This window comes from Oncorhynchus gorbuscha, linkage group LG10 (genome assembly GCF_021184085.1).
Source record: "Oncorhynchus gorbuscha isolate QuinsamMale2020 ecotype Even-year linkage group LG10, OgorEven_v1.0, whole genome shotgun sequence".
NCBI classification, from domain to species: Eukaryota; Metazoa; Chordata; class Actinopteri; order Salmoniformes; family Salmonidae; genus Oncorhynchus; species Oncorhynchus gorbuscha.
Window position 1 is genome coordinate 69,850,736 of NC_060182.1, and position 21,924 is coordinate 69,872,659.

Sequence of the window (21,924 nt, forward strand, 5' to 3'; positions counted from 1 at the left end):
AAACACATTACATATCCATTCCAAACATGATTATCTAGTGTGTTCGACAAACTGATGTCCTGCGGTCAAAAAAAAGTACTGACCTCTATAGGCTAGAGGTCAAAGCAGAGGGTGTTTAACTGCATCTTCCCATTTCACCAGGCATCTAAATGTTGCAAATTAAAACCTCCCCCTTTGAATAAATACCAGTTGAGTCTTCAGTCTGCAGTCATTTTGATTGGAAAGGCTTGAAGTCTATTTGTAATAATGAATAAGTAAATAACTTTCAATCCACAGGAAGGTCACAAGATAATGGGCTATGTGATGGGCTGTATCAGGAACATAACTATGCATTAGCCCAACCCCTGCAGATTGCTTGAGCTTGATATTTCATACTATGCAATCAAAATGAAGGATCGCCGAGGCTCCACAAGCACACATCTGCAGTCGCGCTATACTGTGCAGCAGATATGAATGAAAGCAGCATTTGTCTACTCTATGACTGCCAGCAGGTAAATCCAACACATTTTGTGATTCAGCCTGTTAAAGTGCTGAATCAAGCCCGGGCCCCTAACTCTATAGCTGTGTTGAAACAGTGAGCCAGTACTGATGACAGCACACATCTTGTGCCGAGTCAGAGGAAAACTAAAACACTGCAAGAGGGTCTGCTTTTTTTCTTTCCCCAAAGCGCTGCCGAGGGCTTGATGACCCCCTGATGCAAAGTGAGTTTGCTAGTTCCAGTTCTCAGGGCTCCTCTACAATGGCGTGTTTGGGAGCTGCCTGCCGGCATTGCTTAACTAGGCGAGGAGTTGATTAATTTGCACTAATTGACAGCTAATTAAAGGCCTGAGGGAACATCGAATTGACGTTTGTCGGGGCAGTGAGGCTCGGTGAGGTCAGTGCGATGTATTGTTGACGGATGGAGGAGTTTGTTCTCTCTGAATAGACGACCCCTCCATGGGGAATGACCCGTTTCTCGAGGAGCATCCAACGGACCGGAAGCCTCGCATGAGATACAGCCACCAGTGATTGCACCATATTGTGAACGCCAGGTCACTTACTGTGTCAACACTCAGTAGACTGATCAATGTACATCAGTCAATATCAACAAGTGTTAACCAGCCAACACAGCAATAGGCCATGTCAACCAGTCAGCTCTACACTATCTGAGCTACATACTCACTTTTCTCCCCTAAAATGATGTAAAACTTGTGTTATAAGGTACAGTAGTGGTTAAATTTGACAGAAAATAAACACGGTACACTAGTCTAGAGCATATAAATTAAACAGACTACAGGAGACTATAATAAACCCTGATGCAGTGGGGGTAAAATAAGTAGCTTGCCCTCCTCTGCCAACTTACATTCCTGCCCATCAGGCCATGCTGTACTTCCACTCCCCCCACCCAACCCGTCACAGGAATCTCCAGCACACACAGGAAAACACACACGCTGTCTGGGAACAGGGAAATTATATAAATAATCAGTATTTTGCAAGAGGTGAAGCTGGGTACGTGCGAGAGGCAGGGGGTGCAGCCACTTGGGCAGTGGCTGCCTCTGTCCGTGTGACTCGGAAAGACAATTAGGGGCTTATTAGCGGCCTGTGGAGATGTGTAACTTGTGGAGAGTGAGCGCTCCCCAGCGTGGCCAGAGCCCCTGCGACATCTCCAGCCTGGAACAGTCTGAGGCATTGTCTCACCTAATTATGTTGGACGGACTTCTTTTTGTTTCCCATTCAGCATGCCTGTCTGATTTCCTTTTTGCCTGGCCGCTAGCTCCGACGTCGCTGGAAGTGTGCTAATTAGAAAAGAAATGGTCCTAGTAATTATGTCAACTCTCATTAAAAGGGATGACAATGAGAAATATTATTTTTACGCAACGTTTTGTGTAGGGCCTCTACTTCCAATCCTCATTAAATGAAAAAATGCCCTTGTAGCGGGGAAGCACTCTCATGTCACAGCTCCTTACATGTCCAAAGCCAGAGAGGTGCTCTAACAGAAAGCGTCTATGGAGTGGCACAGGCATGAAGTTATTGCCCTAATTAAAAGTTCAAATCTACCCAAAAAACTGTTGCATCATGGAACCAGTTTCTGAAGTGAATTTAATTGTATCCTAAACCATTGAAAGATGAAATTGTATCCATAGATGCTCACTGAGGGTAATTACCAATTACAAGGACAATTAATAAACATGTTATAGCCTAAAAGAGGGAGCAATTTATTCAATTTTTCAAGAATTACACAATTTTCTTTGTCAAATTGCACTTTTGTTTTTTTAGAATGCTCCAAATAGAAAAATAATAAATATAGAATATACACATTTCAAAACAGTCCTGCAAGCTAGCTAAAAAGGAAAGTAATTCACCATTTCAAATCATTATAAAAGTAAATGGAACTGCCTTTGAGGACAAAAGAAATGTACAGGTCAGGGGGTGAAAAGTGTTGCAGCCCTTTGACTCGAGGGGAACTCCGCAGTGAATGAATTTAGCTCCAGTGTCAATATTCAAATCCAGGGACTTGATGGTGGTAGTAGTAGTATGAGTGTATACATAAAGGCATAGGTCTGACTCCCCTTCTGTCTCAAGTCAGTCGTCTGGGTGTTGTATTACTCTCTGTGCAGACACATCCTGGGTCTTCACTTTTTGGGTCTCTCCAGGATGTTCAGGAACTTTCCCCTGGTCATCTCCCTGGCTGGAGAATGAACAAATGATACGATGTAAATATCAACTGTACATTTCAGAAATCAAACCTTTTTGAGCACCTCTTACTCAAGGATGCTTGAGGTAACCTACCTAAAAACAATTGATTCATTGAAAGTATTTCCACTGACTTCTGTATAGTAAACGTCTGGGTACACTACAACCTACAGTGGCAAGAAAAAGTATGCAAACATTTTGGAAATAAACTCAGCAAAAAAATAAATGCCATCTCACTGTCAACTGCATTTATTTTCAGCAAACTTGTGTAAATATATGAAAATATTTGTATGAACATAGCAAGACTCAACAACTGAGACGTAAACTGAACAAGTTCCACAGGCATGTGACTAACATAAATTGAATAATGTGTCCCTGAACAATGGGGGGGGGGGTCAAAATCAAAAGTAACAGCATCTGTGGTGTGGCCACCAGCTGCATTAAGCCCTGCAGTGTATCTCCTCATGGACTGCACCAGATTTGCCAGTTCTTACTGTGACATGTTTACCCCACTCTCCCACCAAGGCACCTGCGAGTTACCAGACATTTCTGGGGGGGGGGGGGGTGGCCCTGGCCCTGGCCCTGGCCCTAGCCCTCACCCTCCGATCCATCAGGTCCCAGATTGGGATCCGGGCTCTTTGCTGGCTACGGCAGAACACTGACACTGACAAATCACGCACAGAACGAGCTGTATGGCTGGTGGCATTGTCATGCTGGATGGTCATGTCAGGATGAGCCTGCAGGAAGGGTACCACATGAGGCAGGAGGATGTCTTCCCTGTAATGCACAGCGTTGAGATTGCCTGCAATCACAACAAGCTCAGTCCGATGATGCTGTGACACACCGCCCCAGACCATGACGGACCCTCCACCTCCAAATCGATCCTGCTCCAGAGTACAGGCCTCGGTGTAATGCTCATTCCATCGACAATAAACGCGAATCCGACCATCACCCCTGGTGAGACAAAACCACGACTCGTCAATGAAGAGCACTTTTTGCCCGTCCTGTCTGGTCCAGCGACGGTGGGTTTGTGCCCGTAGGCAACGTTGTTCCCGGTGATGTCTGGTGAGGATCTGCCATACAACAGACCTACAAGCCCTCAGTCCAGCCTCTCTCAGCCTATTGCGGACAGTCTGAGCAGGAGGGATTGTGTGTTTCTGGTGTAACTCGGGCAGTTGTTGTTGCCATCCTGTACATATCCCGCAGGTGTGATGTTTGGATGTACCAATCCTGTGCAGGTGTTGCTACACGTGGTCTGCCACTGCGAGGACGATCAGCTGTCCATCCTGTTTCCCTGTAGCGCTGTCCTAGGCGTCTCACAGTACGGACATTGCAGTTAATTTCCCTGGCCACATCTGCAGTCCTCATGCCTCCTTGCAGCATGCTTAATCCACTTTCATGCAGATGAGCAGGGATCCTGGGCATTTCCCCCAGAGTCAGTAGAAAGGTCTCTTTAGTGTCTTAAGTTTTCATAACTTTGACCTTAATTGCCTTCCGTCTGTAAGCTGTTAGTGTCTTAACGACTGTTCCAGAGGTGCATGTACATGAATTGTTTATGGTTCATTGAACAAGCATGGGAAACAGTGTTTAAACCCTTTACAATGAAGATCTGCGAAGTTATTTGGATTTTTACGAATTATCTTTAAAAACAGGGTCCTGAAAAAGGGACGTTTCTTTTTTTGCTGAGTTTACCTGGATTTCTGCATAAATTGGTCATAAAATGTAATCTGATCTTCATCTAGGTCACAACAATAGACAAACACAGTCTGCTTAAACTAATAACACACAAACAATTATACGTCTCTATTGAATAAACAGCCCCAAACCATGATGCTCCCTCCACCATACTGGAGGTTGATGTTGGTGTGCTGTGCCTTTTTTTCTCTCCACACACAGTGTTGTGTGTTCCTTCCAAACAACTCAACTGTAGTTTCATCTGTCCACAGAATATTTTGCCAGTAGCGCTGTGGAACATCCAGGTGCACTTTTTCAAACTTGCAGAAATGTTTTTTTTTTTTTTTGGACAGCAGTGGTTTCTTCTGTGGTGTCCTCCCATGAACACCATTCTTGTTTAGTGTTTTACGTATCGAAGACTTGTTAACAGAGATGTTAGCATGTTCCAGAGATTTCTGTAAGTCTTTAGCTGACACTCTAGGATTCTTCTTAACCTCATTGAGCATTCTGCACTGTGCTCTTGCAGTCATCTTTGCAGGACGGCCACTCCTAGGGAGAGTAGCAACAGTGCTGAACTTTCTCCATTTATAGACAATTTGTCATACTGTGGACTGATGCACATCAAGGCTTTTAGAGATACTTTTATAACCTTTTCCAGCTTTATGCAAGTCATCAATTCTTAAGCTTAGGTCTTCTGAGATCTCTTTTGTTCGAGGCATGGTTCACATCAGGCAATGCTTCTTGTGTATAGCAAACTCATATTTTGTGAGTGTTTTTTATAGGGCAAGGCACCTCTAACCAACATCTCCAATCTCATCTCATTGACTGGACAACTGGTTAGCTGACGCCTGACTCCAATTAGCTTTTGGAGAAGTCATTAGCCTAGGGGTTTACATACTTTTCCCAACCTACACTGTGAATGTTTAAATAATGTATTCACTATAGACAAGAATAATACAATAATTTGTATGTTATTAGTTTAAGCACACTATGTTTGTCTATTATTGTGACTTAGATGAAGATTTGATGACCAATTTATGCAGATATCCAGGTAATTCCAAAGGGTTCACATCATTTTTATTGCCACTGTATGCTGTCAAAACTTATGCTTCAACCATGGATTTAGACTCAAACAAGCTACAGCACTCCATCACCCAGTCCCTCACTTCAGAGCAGAATCACTTATCAATGCAAAGCATGCATTTCATTTGTGAAACATCTGACGGGGAGGTAATTTATACAAACATCTGTTCATTCTGGACACGGAAAACAACATAAGACGCAAACTAGCTACTAAAGAGACACACCCTTTGTGATTGCCTTATCAAGGCAGCCAGATACACGTATTCAAGCATCTCAGTATGTGCATGTATAACTGTGTTAAAGAAAGATATGGGGGGAGTGAAAGGGGGATGTTGTCTGAGAGATACCGTTCTCTGGAACGCAAACTAATCAATCCACAACTTTCCATGGTGCCTTATGTCTAAGAGACTATGGCCATAACCACATTTCTTCTCACTGAATACACTTAGCTACCACTGAATGACCGTCGTAAGAACCGAAGACACTGATCAGATAGCACTCACAACATAAACCATGAAGGTTAGCTAGGAAAGACCATGAAAATGGGAGATGTACTGTATGGAGACATAATGAAGAGCACTTGGTGGGGGTCTACAAAACAAGCTCTGCACAATAGTTCTGGATCTGTGCCAACCCCATTGCGTCGAAAACAGATTGGCCCCAACTGAACGCCTTGTCACCTTGCCTTTATCTGGTTAAGGAGCATATTCCAGGAGGTTTTCAGTCAACAACAGCCAGGTTGTGTCACAAGGGAAGCTACAGGGATGTTCCTCCAGTATCAGAGCCACCCTGGAGAGGCCTCATCCAGGTCCAGTAATTACACTTTGTTCCTGATAATAGGAGGAGCAGGCTCTTAGCATCAGTACAGAATCAAAGCTCAGGGCCAAGAGGGGAGCTGGGACCACCTCTTCAAACGCACACAAAAACACCAGCTTCATACAGTTGATAAACATACCCACCAGGACACGAAGAGCATTACAGGCCACACTGACAATCACAGAAAGTAAATTCCTTCCTTGTAGATTTTTGGAAAAACATGCATACACATGAGTGTGAGTGTGTCTGACTGTCCCAAGCCTTCCCACCCACACAGAAGGTTTACAGTTGTACAACTGTCTCTCTCTGCTTGTTGAACCAGACACTAGAGCTGATGAGCTGCCTAGGTGTTTGTTGGGCTGTGCAAAGCGGTGAAGAGGTTAGCGGCGCCACGGTGGCTAATGAAAAAGCAGGGTGAATTGTAATTTAGATGAGCCGCCCTCCCTGGAATGATAATGCCCCGGCTGGGCACGGGCCGCTTCACCTTGAGGCGTCCATCATCAGGTTCAACATGATGCTAATTGGATTGGGATTGATTCATTTTGCGTGGTGCTGTGGTCTCTTCGAATAACACTAAACAAAATAATTAGTGCCCCCGGACAGACCGACATACAGGGTCTTAGATGGAATAAAACCATCAGAATCACGTGGGATGTAATGAATTAAGATGACACAAAACTACTGGTGCACAAATATCATTTCCCTATTAGGAGGAGTTGGGTTTAGTGAGCCAAAGGCTATCACAACAGTGCTCTATATATCTAGTTAGACCTATACTCAATCTTGGGGCATGGGGAAAGAGAGATCTACATGTTAAATAGAGAAGGTAGTTACAAGAGCATAATTAAATGTCTGCTTTGACCTAGCATTTGATACTAAATAAAAAGACAAGACTGTAGATAAAACTATAACATAAAATTATGGAATTATCGCTGTATCGCATTCACAAATACAAATGGCATTCTCTCCAAACTTTATGCTGATGGAGACAGGACCTTTAGAGAATCCTATTGAGTCATTGGTCTCCTAATCCCAGGTTTGTCTTTCTGATCTCTCTGCTAAGAGCTCGTTAAATGGACCACTGGTTTCTGGAGAGGCCTGCTAAATGGGACAGACTGGTGTCTCTCCCTCTGTATCTCTCCTTCCCCCAACAATAAAGTAGAGCAGCCTGGCCCCTCACCTCCCCCAGAGACCCCCTCCATCAGGACTCACCCCTCTGTGCCCCTCACCTCCCCCAGAGACCCCCTCCATCAGGACTCACCCCTCTGTGCCCCTCACCTCCCCCAGAGACCCCCTCCATCAGGACTCACCCCTCTGTGCCACTCATTAATTAGAGTTCCGTTTAGCCTCCCCCTCTGTCTGACAGATAGAAACTCATACGATTTGCATTGTAAGAGAAAGATTAAAAGTGGGAAGAGAAAGGACCAGCAAGCCAGCCCCCCTCAGGCAACTAGACTCACACACACGGACTGAAAGACACCCACACAGATCTCTGTCAATGAGGTCTGCCTCGTGCACACAACAGTCCAGCACCCCCCCCCCCCCACGCACACAACAACATGCATACATGTTGTTACAGGCCAGGAGTGATCAATACTGATTCGAGGGAGTGAGAGATGTGTTTAGTTAATTAGAAAGGTCAATCCCTAATTCTGTGCTTTGTTAATCAGCGACTTGTTACAGCTGCCATTATACTAAATGACACATTTGGCTTATGGATTGTGAGGGCCTTGTCTTAACCCTGTTGATTAGTTGCTCTCTAATTATCATTGAGCCCTGGCTGGTCTGGGGATGATATCACAACCTGATGTACACAGGAAAATACAATTACACAATGTCCCCCTCAACCACATGAATATCCAAAACTGAATACAATGTTCGTTCACCGGCACTTCTCAAAATGATACTCTCAAAATGTAAATATATAGCCTAAATGTGTGACATCACCTTCCTACCGTTTGGAGTGAGTGATCTGGGTGTCAGTCACATCATCTCGTCTCCCCCTGCGTCCCCTCCCGTGTGTGGAATGGTAGTAATCACGGTGAGGCCGCTTCACCACTCCAGGCACACGCCAGAGGAGCCAGCCAGACCCCTGTTAGCCCCAGAGACAGATGACCACCTGGGTTAACTGGTGTCCCAGCCTCCAGCCCTGACTGCCCCAATTCACTTTCATTAAGAGTCAAGCATACTAATCTGACCCCCACTGCCCATCTTCAAGTGCCACTCAGCTATTACTGTCTGTAAGCTTTATTTAATGGATTTAACATCCATTCTCACTGCCCACTTCCCCAGGGACTGGAGAGGCACAGAGGAGATGACACCCCTCCCCCCCACACACACCCCACCTCCTTCTGCCATCAACACATTCACCCCCCTCCATATAACCCCCCGCCTCGCAACACATACACCTGACGCTCATGTTTGTGTTCAAAATTCAATTACCCACTTATTGATACTTCACAGGGATATTTAAGATGCAGACACGACCAGTGATTTCCCAGGGGAGCCACTGGTTCCTCTTTATGTCCCAACTGAGAGAGCGCTCCTCTCCTCCCCCCTCTTCTCTCCCTCCAATGTCTTCCTGCCTGCTGCCTGTGTGCACTGACACACACACACAAGCTTGCGCGCACAAACAAACATCTACACCGCCTCACCCCTGCCACAGCCTATCCCTGCTCAAGAGGTGTCCTTATTAATAGGCAATCAGTCAAAATTCATTCATTAAAAAGCCTAAAAGCTTTTACACCGCCAAAATGATTAGCTGGGAAAGAAAAAAATCCAATGAATTCTTAATGCATTTATGGAAATGAGGTGTCATTTCCGATCTGATCAGGGAGGCGGAAGGCAGGCAGGGCTGAGGAACAGGCGGTGTGTGCAGCTCTCCCTCCCTCTACCATGATACACACATAATACTGATACAGAAGACACAGCTCAACTGCTACCGGGTGATCAGTTGACTTGTTTACACAATCTTGATGAAACTCAATTATGATTGTTCGTACGATTGCGATTCAGCAACAACTGTTGCATGCTGCAAAAGCTACACTAAACCAACAGTCAGGAACCTATTCTGCGATAACCATGCAACACTGGTTTGAGGCTTCTGAAATAACTTGATACATATTTGGCTGAACAAGCAAGCTTTTCGGGGACAATTTTCTCATACCAGCGATTTCATCTCTTCAAGCCACACAATATTTCCCCCAAAACATGCATCTCAAATCACACACAAAAAAACAAGTTCCAACACACAATAATAATTTCATACAGAAAACTGATCAACACATACACAGCATCGTTTATGTCCTATTTCAGTTTCCCTTCATGCCAATCCTAACAACTCTCTGGCGAAGGGGAGCTGCCATTCGTCTCCACTATGAGCCCATAAAGCAGGCCGGTGCAGAGAGAAGAGGAGGACAGAGGAGGAGGGTCCCCTGTTCCTCATTCAGAGGCTGTCAGGGAGCAGCACTTCATAACGGCCCACCCCGCGGTCACTCAGGTCGCCCTGGATGGATTGATGGAAGCACATTAGCACCGTGGGCCAGTGTGAATGCAATCATATTCAGCAGCACAGGACTGTTTATAGGCAGGAGATTGATGCTGAGGAGGAGGAGGCTGTGAATGCTGGGCCATTAAGAGCTGTCTGCGCTGACCTTCAGCCTCACCTCCACATAGGCAAGGATGTGGGTGTCATCCTGGTTCTACTCTGGTGGTGGCGGCACAGTGGAATACATGCCAGCTCTGTGCCACTGCCAGCCAATACTGAGCAGGACTGGTCTTGACTGGCATTCCTTCGTATCAAACCATACCTGGATGATCATGACAGACTCATTCTATTTCCAACAATAAATCCATTAAATCCAGTGAATAAATCAGGAGGCTCAGTCGGTACAGTTCTTTTCATAATCTAACTGAAGAATTATTTAAAAAATACTATCACTACACTTAATGGTCTCTGCATAGGGCTGCTTTTGCAGTGACACAAAGGTATCACTGCATTACCAACGAGCCAAGGCCCAATCAGTCAGTCAGCCAGTCAGTCAGTGGTGGTGGTGATCAGTGAAACCTACAAGTGTGTTAGGGCAGCAGCCTGAGACATGTCCCTCAGGACCACTCTCCTTTCAATTACCTCCAATAACATCACTTATCACAGTAGTCAGTGCTCCCCTAGGACCCAGGGCCTGATGCCGGGCTCAGCGGCCCACGACAGGGGCATTCATCATAGGGTGGGGAAGCAGCTGGGGTCTGGGGAAGAGGCACGCGCCAGGCCCCCGCTGGGACCCACCCGGGCAGCGTCACACAGCCATGGGGAGGTGGAGCCCCCTCTCCAGGGGCCAGCCTGCTACACACTTATACTAACACATAGGCATATATAAATACAAATCTACACAAAGTGCTGTCCCACATGCCTTCTAGTCTTGGGGTCTATGATCTACAGGCATAATCTGCCTCAATCTCCAAACGTTACGTTGTCATTTCACATTACATTTGGCCCGTCTTCATATTTATATGTTTTAGTCATTTTTTGGGGTAATTTATTCTGAATGGCATCTATAATATTGCCATGGTAGTGTTCCAAGTCCTCCTGAAGGGCTAGGTGAAATCAGTGTCCTCTAGGTGAGAGGTGTCTACCTCTGGCCAGTCCCCTCCCTCCTCGGGCCGCAGGGCGGTGTGTTTTCACTGGCTGATTGTCCTCTTCCCATTAAACAGCCCACAGTTCAATGGGCCACATGTTTAAGGGGGATAGTAAATCATGTCCCCTGCCTTCATGCTCTCTCTCTCCGCTTCTCTCTCAGGTGGCTTGTTTACGGGGCACTGAAGAGCGCACAAACATGATGAAAAAGTAGCTGAGATTTACAAGGCGTCCCCTGACAGCGGGAAAAGGAGAAAATTAAACCAGAGCACATTAAAGAGGCTCCAGTACAAGCTGCTCTGAGACCTATAATAACCATCATTGTGTTGCGTCATCCCGAGGTACATGACATGGTTGCAAAAACAACGTCCCTTCCTTTATGGCAGATAACAGCTTTATAAGAACCAGCTACAACACGTTCTTGACTGATAAATACGTGGTATGGTAGACAACATGAAGCATTGAATTAAAGCTCATTAACAGACCAGTGCATGCTCAGGCCATGAGTCGAGCTGAACTGAAAAATGTGAGGGACATCAGATAGCTTCATTTGGCCATAAATGCCTGTAAATGAAGATCATCACGTTTGGGTGAGATTGGTCCCACAGACCCTGGATCAGACTGTATGATCAGCCTGTTTCATTTTGTATTTAGCAGTAATAATATGCTAAAATGTGTGTGGCAGACAGAGGATCCTGACCTGTAAATATGAGCCTGAAATAAGCAGATAACACATTTCATCTACGCTGAAGTCAATTACACTAATCTGAGCTTTCATAATGCCTGCGACATAATATGTGGGACATTCGATAGAGCAGTGTCATCCCCACCAAGTCTACACGCATTTTGAGGCAATTTATTGTCATTCAAGCTGTCAAGTCATGCTCTATATCTTGGTGGCAATATTCTGACGTGGCATGCCTCCTTGATCTACTCAAATGTTGCCATTAAATAAAAATATATTTCTCATTTTTCTGAGTGAGCGGGGCAAAGCCCAGACAAATCATGTTTGGCATAATCCTCTCCAGAATGAGCCTACTTTAATCATCCTGTCTTTATGGTATTTGACAAATCAGCGTGGCGCTCGCTGTGGAGCGGGACGTATCAGCCCTGTACCAACTCTGCATAGCAACATGCTCTACATCTCTCAGGATTGCAAAGAGGGGCAGAGGGTTCTTGGTCCCCATCGTACAATATTACAGTTTCTGTTTTAAGCATTGTATGGAGACTAAATCCACTCCAGATTTAAGGGAGAACTCCCACCACGAAGCAATATATATATATATATATATATATATATATATATATATATATATATATATATATATATATATGATTGTCAGGGAGTGGGTTACTCTACAACAAGAGCGCAAAACAATTGAAAAGGAAAGTGCAGTCAACATTAAAAGCATGCAGTGTGTCAGAATTTTACAATACTGTTAATTTGGAAGCAACCATACAATTTTGAGAGGAAACATTTCAGTCTGTATCAAATAGCTCTTTCTGGGTTTGTGCATGGTGTGCTTTGTCCACAGTAAGCCAAGTACCCATCTTCCTCTTAGGAAAAATAGGAGCACTTAGCTATATCTCTCTAATCCACATGTTAAGGATTAGGACAACAGATGCAGAAAATATGTCAGACCACATTTTGCATCCATCACATGCTGCAATCGTTGATGTGTTACGCTTATGTGAGACCTTCCCCCACTTCACAAGGCTTCTAAATGAACTCTCGAAATGCTGTTGTTTTACGCTGAATTACCAAACCATAATCAACACAATGAAAATAATAAATTCATACGTGCAGTACTCCAACTGTTTAATACACCCGATTAGACAACAAGATAGCCTTATACAGTACCAGTCAAAATTGGACACCTTCTCATTAAAGGGTTTTTCTTTATTTTTACTATTTTCTACATTGTAGAATAATAGTGAAGACATCAAAACTATGAAATCATGTAAATCACATTTTATTTGTCACATACTCATGGTTAGCAAATGTTAATGCAAGTTTAGCGAAATGCTTGTGCTTCTAGTTCCGACCATGCAGTAATATCTAACAAGTAATCTAACAATTTCACAACAACTACCTTATACACACAAGTGTAAAGGAATGAATAAGAATATGTACATAAAAATATATGGTTCAGCGATGGCCGAACGGCATAGGCAATATGCAGTAGATGGTATAGAGTACAGTATATTTAAGACATTTACATTTAAGTCATTTAGCAGACGCTCTTATCCAGAGCGACTTACAGTATATACATATGAGATGAGTAATGTAGGGTATGTAAACATATACAGTGGCATTGTTTAAAGTGTCTAGTGATACATTTATTAGATCCAATTTTTTATTATTAAAGTGGCTAGAGATGAGTCAGTATGTTGGCAGCAGCCACTCAATGTTAGTGATGGCTGTTTAACAGTCTGAAGGCTTTGAGATAGAAGTTGTTTTTTAGTCTTGGTCCCAGCTTTAATGCACCTGTACTGACCTCGCCTTCAGGAGGTTAGCGGGGTGAACAGGCAGTGGCTCGGGTGGTTGTTGTCCTTGATCTTTTTGGCCTTCCTGTGACATCAGGTGGTGTAGGTGTCCTGGAGGGCAGGTAGTTTGCCCCCAGTGATGCGTTGTGCAGACCTCACTACCCTCTGGAGAGCCTTATGGTTGTGGGCGGAGCAGTTGCCGTTACAGGCAGTGATACAGCCGGACAGGATGCTCTTGATTGTACATCTGTAAAAGTTTGTCAGTGTTTTTGGTAACAAGCCAAATTTCTTCAGCCTCCTGAGGTTGAAGAGGCGCTGCTGCGCCTTCTTCACCACTCTCTGTGGGTGGACCATTTCAGTTTGTCTGTGATGTGTATGCAGAGGAACTTAAAACTTTGCATCTTCTCCACAACTGTACCATCGATGTGGAGAGGGGTCTGCTCCCTCTGCTGTTTCCTGAAGTCCACGATCATCTCCTTTGTTTTGTTGACATTGAGTGTGAGGTTATTTTCCTGACACAACACCCTCCTGACACAGGGCCCTCACCTCCTCCCTGCAGGCCGTCTCGTCGTTGTTGGTAATCAAGACTACCACTGCAGTGTCGTCTGAAAACTTGATGATTGAGTTAGTGTGCATGGCCACGCAGTCATGAGTGAATAGGGAGTACAGGAGAGGGCTGAGAACGCACCCTTGTGAGGCCCCAGTGTTGCGGATCAGCGGGGTGGAGATGTTTCCTCCCCTCACCACCTGGGGGCGGCCCGTCAGGAAGTCCAGGGTCTCGAGCTTGATGACGAGTTTGGAGGGTACAATGGTGTTAAATGCTGAGCTGTAGTCGATGCACAGCATTCTTACATAGGCATTCCTCTTGTCCAGATGGGTTAGGGCAGTGTGCAGTGTGATTGCGTCCTCTGTGGACCTATTGGTGCGGTAAGCAAATTGGAGTGGGTCTAGGGTGTCGGGTAGGGTGGAGGTGACATAGTCTTTGACTAGTCTCTCAAAGTATGATGACAGAAGAGAGTGCTACAGGGCGATAGCTAAGGTAACTGAGCTAAATGACTTTCTTGGGAACAGCAACAATGGTGGCCCTCTTGAAGCATGTGGGAACAGCAGACTGGAATAAGGATTGATTGAATATGTCTGTAAACACACCAATCAGCTGGTCTGCACATGCTCTGAGGACGCGGCTAGGGATGCCGTCTGGGTCGGCTGGGAGCAAGACATCGTGGTGCGCGACGGGGCTGGTTTTCTTTTTGTAGTCCGTGATTGACTGTAGACCCTGCCATATACAGTGGGGCAAAAAAGTATTTAGTCAGCCACCAATTGTGCAAGAACTCCCCACTTAAAAAGATGAGAGGCCTGTAATTTTCATCATAGGTACACTTCAACTATGACAGACAAAATGAAAAAAAGAAAAAACAGAAAATCACATTGTAGGATTTTTAATTAATTAATTTGCAAATTATGGTGGAAAATAAGTATTTGGTCACCTACAAACAAGCAAGATTTCTGGCTCTCACAGACCTGTAACTACTTTAAGAGGCTCCTCTGTCCTCCACTCATTACCTGTATTAATGGCACCTGTTTGAACTTGTTATCAGTACAAAAGACACCTGTCCACAACCTCAAACAGTCCAAACTCCACTATGGCCAAGACCAAAGAGCTGTCAAAGGACACCAGAAACAAAATTGTAGACCTGCACCAGGCTGGGAAGACTGAATCTGCAATAGGTAAGCAGCTTGGTTTGAAGAAATCAACTGTGGGAGCAATTATTAGGAAATGGAAGACATACAAGACCACTGATAATCTCCCTCGATCTGGGGCTCCACGCAAGATCTCACCCCGTGGGGTCAAAATGATCACAAGAACGGTGAGCAAAAATCCCAGAACCACACGGGGGGACCTAGTGAATGACCTGCAGAGAGCTGGGACCAAAGTAACAAAGTAACATAGCCTACCATCAGTACACACTACGCCGCCAGGGACTCAAATCCTGCAGTGCCAGACGTGTCCCCCAGCTTAAGCCAGTACATGTCCAGGCCCGTCTGAAGTTTGCTAGTGAGCATTTGGATGATCCAGAAGAAGATTGGGAGAATGTCATATGGTCAGATGAAACCAAAATATAACTTTTTGGTAAAAACTCAACTCGCTGTGTTTGGAGGACAAAAAATGCAGAGTTGCATCCAAAGAACACCATACCTACTGTGAAGCATGGGGGTGGAAACATCATGCTTTGGGGCTGTTTTTCTGCAAAGGGACCAGGACGACTGATCCGTGTAAAGGAAAGAATGAATGGGGCCATGTATCGTGAGATTTTGAGTGAAAACCTCCTTCCATCAGCAAGGGCATTGAATATGAAACATGGCTGGGTCTTTCAGCATGACAATGATCCCAAACACACCGCCCGGGCAGCGAAGAAGTGGCTTCGTAAGAAGCATTTCAAGGTCCTGGAGTGGCCTAGCCAGTCTCCAGATCTCAACCCCATAGAAAATCTTTGGAGGGAGTTGAAAGTCCGTGTTGCCCAGCAACAGGCCCAAAACGTCACTGCTCTAGAGGAGATCTGCATGGAGGAATCGGCCAAAATACCAGCAACGGTGTGTGAAAACCTTGTGAAGACTTAGAGAAAACGTTTGACCTCTGTTATATACCCTTTGTTGGCAATGACAAAGTATTGAGATAACTTTAGTTATTGACCAAATACTTATTTTCCACCCTAATTTGCAAGTAAATTCATAAAAAATCCTACAATGTGATTTTCTGGAATTTTTTTCTCATTTTGTTTGTCATAGCTGAAGTGTGCCTATGATGAAAGTTACAGGCCTCTCATCTTTTTTAGTGGGAGAACTTGCACAATTGGTGGCTGACTAAATACTTTTTTGCCCCACTGTACCTCTCGTATCTGAGCCGTTGAATTGCAACTCTACTTTGTCTCTATACTGACGCTTAGCTTGTTTGATTGCCTTGCAGAGGGAATAGCTACACTGTTTGTATTCTGTCATGTTTCTGGTCGCCTTGCCATGATTAAAAGCCGTGGTTCGAGCTTTCAGTTTTGCGCGAATGCTGCCATCAATCCACGTTTTCTGGTTGGGGAAGGTTTTTTACAGTCGCCGTGGGTACATCACCGATGCACTTGCTAATAAACTCGCACACCGAATCAGCGTATTCATCAATGTTATTGTCAGACACTATGCAGAACATATCCCAGTCCACGTGATCGAAGCAATCTTGAAGCGTAGAATCCGATTGGTCGGACCAGCATTTAACAGACCTGAGCACGGGCAAAACATGTTTTAGTTTCTGTCTATACGCTGGGAGCACCAAAATGGAGTCCTGGTCAGATTTTCCAAAAGGAGGGCGGGGGAGGGCTTGTATGCATCGTGGAAGTTAGAATAACAATGATCCAGTGTTTTGCCAGCCCGGGTCACGCATTAGATGTGCTGATAGAATTTAGGGAGCGTTGTTTTCAGATTAGCCTTGTTAAAATCCCCAGCTACAATAAATGCATCCTCAGGATATGTGGTTTGCAGTTTACATAGAGTCCAATGAAGTTCTTTCAGGGCCGTCGATGTGTCTGCTTGGGGGGGAAAAACATGATGGTGATTAGATTCGAAGAGAATTCTCTTGGTAGATAATGCGGTCGGCATTTGATTGTAAGGAATTCTAGGTCAGGTGAACAAAAGGACTTGAGCTACTGTATGTTGTTATGATCACACACGACTCGTTAATCATAAGGCATACACCTCCGCCCTTCTTCTTACAAGAGAGATATTTGTTTCTATCGGCGCGATGTCTGAAGAAACCAGGTGGCTGTACCGAATCTGATAACATATCCCGAGTGAGCCATGTTTCTGTGAAACAAAGAACGTCACAATCTCTGATGTCTCTCTGGAAGGCAAACCTTGCTCGGATTTCGTCTACCTTGTTGTCAAGAGACTGGACATTGGCGAGTAGTATATTCGGGAGCGGTGCGCGATGTGCCAGTCTACGGAGCCTGTCCAGAAGACCACTCCATCTGCGGCGCCGTTGTTTTGGGTCGACAGCTGGGATCTGATCCATTGTCCTGGGTGGTGGACCAAACAGAGGTTCCGCTTTGGGAAAGTCGTATTCCTGTCCAGCCTCTCTCAGCCTATTGCGGACAGTCTGAGCAGGAGGGATTGTGTGTTTCTGGTGTAACTCGGGCAGTTGTTGCTGCCATCCTGTACCTATCCCGCAGGTTTGATGTTCGGATGTACCAATCCTGTGCAGGAGTTGCTACACATGGTCTGCCACTGCGAGGACGATCAGCTGTCCATCCTGTCTCCCTGTAGCGCTGTCGTAGGCATCTCACAGTACGGACATTGCAATTTATTGCCCTGGCCACATCTGCAGTCCTCATGCCTCCCTGCAGCATGCCTAAGGCACGTTCACGCAGATGAGCAGGGACCCTGGGCATCTTTCTGATGGTGTTTTTCAGAGTCAGTAGAAAGGCCTCTTTAGTGTTCTAAGTTTTCATAAGTATGACCTTAATTGCCTACCGTCTGTAAGCCGTTAGTGTCTTAACGACCGTTCCACAAGTGCATGTTCAGTAATTGTTTATGGTTCATTGAACAAGCATTGGAAACAGTGTTAACCTTTACAATGAAGATTTGTGAAGTTATTTGTATTTCTACTAATTATCTTTGAAAGACAGGGTCCTGAAAAAGGGACGTTTTTTTTGTTGTTGCTGAGTTTATATACTCCATTTACAATCTATTGATGTCTTATTCATAACAAAAATATTCAGAAAGATTGAATTAGAAATACATAGAATCTTACTAAGAGGTGTCTGTTGCGTGAAATATAAATGAGTACAATTACTATCACCAAATACTTGAGATGTTCCTTGACTGTTCAGACATAAATTAGCCATAAGGCTAGCAGCACCATCTATAGGTAGTGTACAGAATGACAACCTAGACCAAATAAGTGGTGAGTGCGGGTGTCGTTCTTGTGTGTGTTGTTCATGTGCGTGTTTCTCAGGTAAATACTTACACTCCTCAAGGCCCAGCTGGTAGGCCAAGTTCTGTAGCCCTTTGACCTTCTCCATCAGGTTGGCTGTGGTCAGGCTCCCCAGCTCTGTTGGAGGAATACAGTTAGTCAAAACATTGCCTATCTGTGAAAAGACTATGCTCAACAGTGTACCATATGATGCTACTGTAATTTACCTTTTAACATTTCAATGTCCTCACTCTCCAGTTCAGCCATCCATTTGGGTGGAGAATTAGTAATTGGCTGCAATGCAAAACAAGTAAATAAGATTGTGCATTCTCTCTGCCATGTAGGTCAATTCATTTATCAATGCTATAGATCTTTTTTTTTTTTTTTTACTTACATTTTTGCATGATGCAGCAAAATCTGCGACTCCTGGCACTGTGTGAGGGATGACAGCATGAAACAGGCAAACCAATCAAAACCAGGAATGAGTAAATTGCAATGATAGTCTTTATGAGGCTAACACAGAGAAGACACACTTACATTGCTCTGGCCATAGGTCAGGAGATGCTCTATCCAGCTTCTCAAAACTCAGCAGAGATGATTCAAAATCATCACCTTACAAAGTTGAAATGGAGATTTTAGTCATCATCAACAGATTGAACATTATTAAATATTAAAGTGTGCTGTACAAACTAAGTCAGAGCTTGCTAGCTACATCAACAGGGCTCATCTACAATACCTTGCTAGTGGTAATTGGATTTGAATTGAAAATAATGTTATGAAAGGGGTCATGATCCTTTCTTCTCAATATACAGTGAGATTGCATGTAGACTATTGCTTAAGGAACTAACGTTAGCTAGTAGCTACCTATTACCATAGTTAGACAGCTAGCTAGAAATATAGTTATTGTCAGATGTTTGACAGTATGGAAGTTATTTTTACTGTATTTCTAACATTAAATAGCTATCTATCAGTTATTTTTCACCCATCCCTTGTTATGTCACAACGCATTAGCTAGTTGGCTACGTTAACATTAGCTCACATGAATTAGTTAGAGCTACTGTTCCTTTGCTGGCCACCTAGCTAGGTCAGTGTCCATTAAAATGCACTTCAATTTATTGTTAAATTGGATAGGCCTAGCTAGCTAATGGTTGGCAACCGGCATAGCTACGCTACATGGCCAAAATGTTTGTATACACTTGCTTGTCGAACATCTCATTCCAAAATCATGGGCATTAATATGGAGTTGGTCCCCACTTTGATGCTATAACAGCCTCCAGTCTTCTGGGAAGGCTTTCCACTAGATGTTGGAACATCGCTGCGGGGACTTGCTTCCATTCAGCCACAAGAGCATTACTGATGTTTGGCGATTAGGCCTAGCTCACAGTCGGGATTCCAATTCATTCCAAACGTGCTAGATGGGGTTGAGGTCAGGGCTCTGTGGAGGCCAGTCAAGTTCTTCCACACCGATCTCATCAAACCACTTCTGTATGGACCTCGCTTTGTGCACAGGGGCATTGTCATGCTAAAACAGGATAGGGGCATTCCCCAAACTGTTGCCACAAAGTTGGAAGCATATAATCATCTAGAATGTCATTGTATGATGTAGCGTTAAGATTTCCCTTCACTGGAACTAAGGAGCTGAGCCAGAACCATGAAAAACAGCCCCAGACCATTATTCCTCCTCCACCAAACTATACAGTTGGCACTATGCATTCGGGAAGGTAGCATTCTCCTGGCATCCTTCAAACCCAGATTAGTCTGTTGGACTGTCAGATGGTGAAGCGTGATTCATCACTCCAGATAGTCCTATGGCAGCGAGCTTTACACCACTCCAGCCGGCATGGGGCATTGGGATCTTAGGCTTGTGTGCGGCTGCTCAGCCATGGAAACCCATTTAATGGAGCTCCCGATTATTTTTTTTAACGCTCTACGCACTTCAGCAGTCCCGTTCTGTGAACTTGTGTGGCCTACCACTTTGTGGCTGAGCCTTTGTTTGCGCCTAGTTTCTACTTTAAATTAACAGCACTTACAGTTGACTGGGGGCAGCTATAGCAGTGCAGGGCAGAAACTTGTAAAAAGGACTTGTTGGAATGGTGGCATCCTATGACGGCGCCACATTGCAAGTCACTGAGCTCTTCAGTGACGCCATTCTGACAATGTTTGTCTATGGGGATCGCAAGGCTGTGTGCTCGATTTTATACACCTGTCAGCAACGGGTGTGGCTGAAATAGCCGAATCCAGCAATTTGAAGGTCCACATAATTTTGTATATATAGTGTTCCTTACCAAGTTGCTAGCTAACTAGCTCGTTAACTATTAGTTAGCTACTGTAGCTAACGTTAGCTAATGTAAGCTGTCTTGTTATTTTGGTTTGGCAGACAAAAACACTTGTGTGAGCAAAGCCTGGTAAAAACAAAACGTGATGCATTATTTGTACAAAATATAAACTTTTATCAACTCAGAATGTTTTAGCAAATAGATAAACATACACATTGAATTAGCACCTCGCTCTCAAAATGTACATTTATACACCCAACAAGAGTAAAGAATTAGAATTTACCTCCATTTGGAGACGCCATCTTTCGATCCACACACGTGATATAATGCAACCAATGGGTTGACGTGTTGACCAAGCTGCACTGCAAACTTCTGTCAACAGGTGGCACATGTATCACAGTGCCACACAAATTGCATCAAATATTCTTATCGATAAATCAGTCTCTAAGAAAAAAAGCTTTCCTACCTCTGACTGTATGCTCAATTAAAAAAAAAAATCTAGATGAACCTCTGGGTGATTACATAGCAGTAATATTGATTCTACAAATATTGTCAGCCTGTTTCTATCTAGCCCTTGATAACGACTCTCAGTTCCATTACATTACACATAAGAGTCCTTAGACAAAGGCAATTTCTGTACGGGGGATTTTGTTAAGACCCCTGACTCTCAAATTTTTAATTAACATGCGACGCTTCCAGAACCATTTTTGAATCATTAGGACCTTATCAAACATACCATGAATAAAAATATTTGTGTTCCCACACGGCCATGTGTTACAGTACTTGTTTAAGGAAAATATACAAGACCAGAGGCGACCACCTGTGCTAATTAGCTATCTAAATTAGTGTCCCCCGAACACTTGTGTAACTCGGAAGTGTAGTTTCGTCAGATGAAGGTACCCATAGCTGTATCTATCTGTGCAAAACTGCTACAGTATGTGTATCTTTTTTATTTGAAGGATTCTTTCTCGCTGATGAAAGACAAGGTCCATATGTTTCGAACGCGATGATAATTAGATAGTTTCTAAACGTTAAAACACAGTATTGTAGTTCACATGAGCCAGTCGTGGGCAAAGCTAACGACTGAAAACTGTAGGGAGAAGGCAACATTTCTCAAGAGTTTGAGAGATTGTTTCGACCTAGGAAAAAATATGCATGCATGACATTGTGGTGCTTTTCTGTATTTGAGAAGTATGACGATCGTGTCTGTAAACTTGTCACAAATGCACAAAAAAACAACTAATTATTAAAAAACCAACTAATTATTAAAATCATACCAAATTGGTGCATTCACCTTATGACATCCAGTGGGACAGTCACTTAACAAT

General features: G+C 44.1%; 1 protein-coding gene across 1 annotated transcript; it reads right to left on the bottom strand.

Moving 5' to 3' along the window:
* Nucleotides 1-2,060: 2,060 nt before the first annotated feature.
* On the bottom strand, nt 2,061-20,934 carry LOC124046446 (protein lin-52 homolog). Its single transcript, XM_046366816.1, has 6 exons — nt 20,880-20,934; nt 18,858-18,932; nt 18,715-18,752; nt 18,548-18,614; nt 18,375-18,458; nt 2,061-2,668 (listed from the first exon to the last, which is right to left on the bottom strand). Exons 1-6 carry the CDS (start codon nt 20,896-20,898, stop codon nt 2,613-2,615), a joined length of 339 nt encoding a protein of 112 aa, XP_046222772.1. The 5' UTR covers nt 20,899-20,934; the 3' UTR covers nt 2,061-2,612.
* Between the last annotated feature and the right edge of the window lie 990 nt (nt 20,935-21,924).

Coding starts and splice junctions, on each gene's coding strand:
- LOC124046446 (XM_046366816.1), bottom strand. Junction 18,753..18,857: donor TGACCTATGGCCAGAGCAAT/GTAAGTGTGTCT, acceptor TCCCTCACACAG/TGCCAGGAGTCGCAGATTTT. Junction 18,459..18,547: donor GGACATTGAAATGTTAAAAG/GTAAATTACAGT, acceptor TTCCTCCAACAG/AGCTGGGGAGCCTGACCACA.